The sequence below is a fragment of the Ciona intestinalis genome, unplaced genomic scaffold (assembly GCF_000224145.3).
Source record: "Ciona intestinalis unplaced genomic scaffold, KH HT000457.1, whole genome shotgun sequence".
NCBI lineage: Eukaryota > Metazoa > Chordata > Ascidiacea > Phlebobranchia > Cionidae > Ciona > Ciona intestinalis.
Window position 1 is genome coordinate 1 of NW_004190778.1, and position 6622 is coordinate 6622.

Genomic DNA, 6622 nt, shown 5'->3' on the forward strand with positions numbered 1-6622 from the left:
TTACCCTACTGCTATAGTTTTTAACATGTTACCTATACAGTATATTATTGCATAACAATTGGTATTGTTTGAACGACAATGGGTAATGTTCGATCATCAATGGATAAATATTGTATCCTACAAATGTATATGAACTTGTAATAACAGAAAATTGATAATAACTATTGATAAAGTTTTTATTTTTGCTACAAATTGGGTATTACTACTCTGTTTTTGGCACAAGCCACTGCTTATAAATTATCACCAAGTGCAAATGACCAAATTTCGATTATATTTTCAAAATATTATCTTTTTATTATATCAGTATCTTATAGTTGAAAAACCCCTGAGGTATAAATTACTAAATTAAAAGCAAACCTTTTAAAGTTTGACAATGAAAACATACACAACTACAATGTGGGGGAAGATGGGACTCTAAATTGAAATATATTTACATTAGCAGTATTCTGCAACTTGTAGTTAACCTACCGAGTTTAACAGGCTGTGCTAGTTTCTTTGCCATGTAAACTTCACATATATAACGTTAAACTGATATTTTTTTGTTGTTTTTTATTTCAAATTAAAGTCATATTGACCCCTGCCTATTTTCTTCATGCTTATATCTCAGTGTCTTTGTTACAAAACTAAAACTAGTTTTATGGGACAAAATCAAACTGTACAAAATATTCAAGGTTGTTTTATGGAACTATGAAACTAGTTTAATCGTTCGCACACACAAACTAAACAATTCATTGGCTTTACTATGATTTAGCGAGCATTAAAAAATGGCACCTTACTATTTCGCATTTTTTTACCTGTTTAAAGTATACTGTTTCTATTTCACATATTTTTTTAATATTTAAAAACAGTAATCAGCTTTGACAGGCGTTTTATAAAGTCGTGATAATACTGTCGAATAATTCTGTAACCTTATTTTCCTGATTATCATTAAATGGGGGTCCGTAAAAAAAAAATTAAAAAAATGTTTCGTCTGACAAAGAGTCCCATCTTCCCTCACCCTACTATATGTACACAACAGCGTCATTCTAAATTCACGTAAAGTTAGTCGTTGCGGATGACGGCGCGCGTCTTACATTCCACGTTAATTGCAATTTACATTCCTTGGTTTTCTTGTGTTTCGTCTGGCCATGCGCTCGTCTTTTTAGTTCATTTCAGTGTTAGCTGTGTTGCGGTAGCTTCTTATTGAGCACGGTAGTGGTCATACAGATCCTTTTTCGTCGAACAGTTGTTCTCGTTGTTGTTGTTGTTATTTTTTGCGCGACTTTTTTACGCACTTATCTTAATTCTAGCATTTATTCTTTAATCTCTTGATTGAAATCAAATTATATTATATATTTACAATATTTAGTCTACATTTTTAGAATTCAAAACCGCGTAATCAGCGATTAATTAAAGATTACTTTACTGTTTGTTTAAAAGCGCTTTGTAGTAAAAGGGTTAATTAATATAGTAGGGTGGGGGGAGACGGGACACCTTATCATTTTGTATTCTCTTTCCATTTGGCAGTAAACATAGAACATTCAAAACAATTATAAAACCGTATCCTCACCGCTCCCACAGACCGCTGTTAATTCTTTAAAACACGATCAGGCTATTTGGATATTATGTGTTAAAGGTGTCTCTTCTTCTCTCACCCTATTATATTATGCCAATTAGTTTAAGCCGTGCTTATTCATTAGATCTTCGATCTCTTGTTCTTTGGTGGTTAGTTGTTAGTCGTTTTAAGTTTTTATCTAACCGTTTTATTTTCTATTTGAATAAGCCTCATAGCGTGCCAACTGTGTGGCTTCAGTATTTAAAAACCTCCTGCTGCAACAAATATTCTGTTCGTGTGTTGGATTTTCGTGCTGCTACGGTGACATAATTTCTGTTCGCTTTACAGCTGCTTTCCAGAGTGTGTGCCTGGGAATAAGTGTTTAGCTTGTTATTTTAAATTGAGGCTTTGGCTTGACGTGACTGCTTCTAGGTTAGCTTGACGTGACTGCTTGTTAAAGGGGTACACAGCCTATCGATGTTTCTAACCAATCCAATCGCTCATTTTATGCTCAGTTTTAGAACATTGCATTAATCGCGAACTAAAGTTAGATTTCGGATTTCGCGCTTTTAATCAAACCGAAAAAGATTCGTTAATTACTCGCTATTTAGCTGTTTTCTGAACATTATAATTTAACTTTAGTCAAGAGAACAATTGTTTAACGAAAAGGAATCTTTGAGGGCACTAACGTGCCCAACAAGAGAATATGGCCAAAACTAATTGTCCCAAAAACTTCATGTAAATTCGTAGATACAACAATAAATATATAGGGTTACGCGTACTCGACAAATAACGTGCTTGTCGCCGTAAAAAAACGGTATTAAATTGTGACTCAAAGTGTCATGGGCATGCGTCCCATGAGAGCCATATTCACAAATTAAACAGTTGACCGTTAATGCGTAAAATTTAAGCCAAACTATAAACCTACAAACAACAGAATTAATCTTATTTTTATTTTTTAAAACAGAGATAGTTTGTAAGTTATGGCTTGTCAGTTTAAACTAAGAATATTAACTCTGTTGTTTATTTCGTGTTATTTAATATATATCGTTCTTTTTACGAAAACTGATGGTGATGGTCAACGTCGGGTTTATCCAACACCTAAAAAGAAATCGCCAACCAAGTATAAGGAGTTTTTGAAAAATTCTCCTTTATATGGACTTTCATATTATGAGACGTATGGATCAGTGAGAAGTGACTTTATGGACAATGAAAACGAAAAGGGCGTTTATCAAGATTGGTTAGTTTATTTTCCAGAATTTGCAGACTCTTTGAACAAGTTCAATCAACAAAAGCATAATCCGAACGTCAGTTTTGATACTTTCGGCAACTCAAAAGTGGTAATCGTCGACAGAAAAGCAGAATATAAAACTGGGGATATATTTGAGATTCAAATTGCTTCTTATGATTGGAAAGAAAACAAAAGTTCCTTTGGTGGCGATTATTTTGTTGCTAAACTCATTTATGAAAAAAACAATTTATACCCTGATGGAATATCTGGTGCTGTTACTGATCATCGAAATGGAACGTACAGCATACGAATACCATTACTGATCCCGGGCCAAGCACGACTTGAAGTGCGACTTATGATACCGCTCAAAGGCGTTGCTGATCTTATTAGCTGTACATCGTCACCGAAATATCTAGGCACCAAATACGTTTCTAGGTATGAAACGAATGAAACTACAGAATGCAACATCGACTTTAAGTTTGCAGAGTAAGTCAACGTATACCCTATATCAATTTCATGGTTCTAGGCTATATTTCCCTCCAGGCGTTTTCCCACCGGTAATTTCCCCCCGGCTACCCCCCCCGTGACTATTCCCCCCCCCCCGTGACTATTCCCCCCCCCGTGACTATTCCCCCCCCCCGTGACTATTCCCCCCCCCGTGACTATTCTCTCCCTGGCTATTTACCCCGCGACCCCGGGGAATTATATTTAAAATTAAAGCCTTACTACAACACATCTTCGCAAACAAATATAGTAGGGGGGGAGATGGGACTCGGGCAAATACAGCTCTTTTTTCAAACTCTTTATTTTCACGGACCCCCATTTAATGATAATCAGAAAAACAAGGTCACAGAATTATTATTATTTATCACGACTTTATAAAACGCCCGACAAAGCTGATTACTGTTTTTAAATATAAAAAAAATATATCTTAAATAGAAACAGTATACTTTAAACAGGTAAAAAAATGCGAAATAGTAAGGTGCTATTTTTTAATGCTCGCTAAATCATAGTAAAGCCAATGAATTTTTTTAGTTTGCGTGTGCGAACGATTAAATTGGTGCCAATTAATAAAGTAATGATAGTACTGATTCATAAGATTACCCAAAAACCGTCATCTATTTTGATTTTGGAAATATTTGGTAGTATGTGCTTAAGTGGCGAATTCAAATGACCAGTAACGTTCTTTTTACAACACAATAAAAAGGGCATATAACAGTGTAGACCGTGACAATGGATAAGATTAAAGCTAATGCGTCTGCAGCCGACGAAAAAGATTACGCCTTAGATTAAACCAAGGGGGCGTGGTTTGTTACATTTTGCCTCGCGCGCCATTTTACCCTAATTTTTTTTAAACTGAGTGTGAGCCTAAAAAACAAGACTGATCGGAGTTAATGTTAGTAGGGGGCAATGGTGGTGTGTTGCGGAACACTATTTGTAATATTTAGTAACTTTACGAAATACGAACGTTATTCTGTGTCAAGCTATACCCCATTATATTTATGTATTCATTTTTTATTTCCAGTATCCCAAAGGACAAGATATGCGACTATAGTAACCCGCGCAACCAGGAACCTTGGTTTTGCATCAAACCACCGTCAGGAAAATGCCCAAAGATAACTTACGAAAACTTTGATGCAAGTGCGTCAGAACCGGAATCCGCCTTCGCCGTTAAAAATATCAATTGTAATAATGGTGAGCTTCAGAACATCGGTTCTAATAGAAACATCTTGGGATCTCCGATTTACGTAACTGTTAGTCCTGAAAATTCAAAACCGATACAAAAGTTGCCACCATGTGCTACCGGCATTGGTACAAAGGCAGCTGAATTCAAACCTGCGGGTATATTGTCGACGGTGTATGGAAATCGACATTTTGTGATAACAAGATTAAGCAGATTGCTGATGCAAAACCATGCTTTGAAAATAAAGAAATCTACTTCTTGGGCGACTCAACAACTCGGCAACACTTTTACTTTTTTGCTCAGAAGTTTGGACTAACTGCGGCAGAGGCAATCAATGACGATAGTTTATGGCACGGACCGAAAGTAGCAACTGGCCCAGGTAACATCCGAATTTATTACAGAGCTCACGGGCTTCCGTTTCAAAATAAAGGACCGCCGGGCTTTAAACCTTATATGAGTGACGTTTTAGACAGGATATTGCCTGGACAAGACGAGGTTCTTATTATTCTGAACATTGGTTTACATATTATGAACTACGAGCCGTCCTTGTTCGTCCATCGTATGTTGGGAATCCGAGAGGCAATGTTGCGGCTTAACCAACGACGTGATAAGGTGCGGTATATATATCGCAGTCACCGAATGTTGAACAACACCGAATTCGGGGGGAGAAATAATGGCTGGTTACTTTACCGTTATAACGTCATTGCTCAACAAATATTTCAGGGCGTGGAAAATTTCTTTTATTTTGATGTGTGGGACTTTTCTATATTGTGGTCATATAAGCAATTTCATCCACCGCAGGAATATTTAGAGCAGGAATCTCTTTACTTAAGTAGTTTTATTTGTAACTAACTTAAACTAAGTACTCAGTTTGGTTTGAGAGTCAATTACATTACTTTTGAATTTCGTTGATTTCTGGATTTGAATGTATTTTCAGGATTTTTAATGTACCGAGCAACTTAAAGGGGCATACCAACGAAAAATCAAAATTTATGTATTGATAGATATGCTCAAATTTGATCTAAAGGTACCAACAAATTTCCAAAATACAAAACAGCTTTTGAAAAAAAGTTTAAAAAAGTTGGCCGTGGCCCAAGGAATGGGATTTCCCATAAAAAATAATTTCACTCAACTTTGATCATTTCTAGTTTCTAAAATACTGGAGAAAATTAAAATTTTATTTTTGATTTAGTATAATGAATGCTTCTTCTTTAAGAATAAATAAAAAAATATTGTAAAACGTAGACTTTATTATGGCTACATAATATGCTGCACTTTTTTTCATATTAGTTAATTTTTAACGCTTTTTCATGTTAATAAGTTCAATATGTCTCACTGGTACCTCCTGTACCAGTTTCTTTATAAAAAGTCAGTTGTTTGTTGTTAACTCCTACAGTTGCGTATATGATGTCGCTTTCCTTTCGTTTCCCGCCAGTTTATTGTGACGTCATTTTGGTGTGTGTGATGGAGTGATGACGCATTAACCACGTTTTTATGTTCTGTTTAGTTTGCTCTGTATTTAGTGTAGTAGTGTGTTGTTGTGTTGTCCAGCGTTTACATATGTAATCTTTATTCTAGCGACTGAACCATAAATGTTTTTAATCTCTCCCAATAAGTAATCGTAGTTTAGTTCGTGTGTGGTTTTGGATCTATTCGTTGCCAATACGTTCTGCATATATTCTATTCGTTATTCGTTTGATTCTATTCGTTTGCATATATTCTATTCACACACTAAAAAAATTCATTGGCTTTACTATGATTTAGCGAGCATTAAAAAAAATGGCACCTCACTATTTCGCATTTTTTACCTGTTCAAAGTATACTGTTTCTATTTCACATATTTTTTTAATATTTAAAAACAGTAATCAGTTTTGACAGGCGTTTTATAAAGTCGTGATAATACTGTCAAATAATTCTGTAACTTTATTTTCCTGATTATCATTAAATGGGGGTCCGTAAAAAGAAAATTAAGAAAAAAGTTTCGCCTGACAAAGAGTCCCATCTTCCCCCACCCTACTATATAGAAACTGTCCGTAGTAAGACCAAGTAACCAATCTCATTTCACAGTGTAAACTGTTCTTGTGCAATACTAGTTAGTATCGGGCTTATGCGCTGTTTTATGCGCGGTTTTTAATCTGAAAATTTAGTCTAAAATTTATAAATTTGTTTTATG

At 35.2% G+C, this 6622-nt stretch overlaps 1 protein-coding gene across 1 annotated transcript; it reads left to right on the forward strand.

Moving 5' to 3' along the window:
- Positions 1-2505: 2505 nt before the first annotated feature.
- Positions 2506-6238, forward strand: LOC100181170 (NXPE family member 2-like). Its single transcript, XM_002119959.3, has 2 exons — positions 2506-3251; positions 4291-6238. Exons 1-2 carry the CDS (start codon positions 2518-2520, stop codon positions 4763-4765), a joined length of 1209 nt encoding a protein of 402 aa, XP_002119995.3. The 5' UTR covers positions 2506-2517; the 3' UTR covers positions 4766-6238.
- The last annotated feature ends 384 nt before the right edge of the window (positions 6239-6622 follow it).

What these genes read in the sequence shown, in the direction of transcription:
- LOC100181170 (XM_002119959.3), top strand. Translation starts at nt 2,518, where the DNA reads ATGGCTTGTCAGTTTAAACTAAGAATATTAACTCTGTTGTTTATTTCG. An exon ending in ATCGACTTTAAGTTTGCAGA is followed by an intron (nt 3,252 to 4,290) that starts GTAAGTCAACGT and finishes TTTTATTTCCAG; the next exon opens with TATCCCAAAGGACAAGATAT.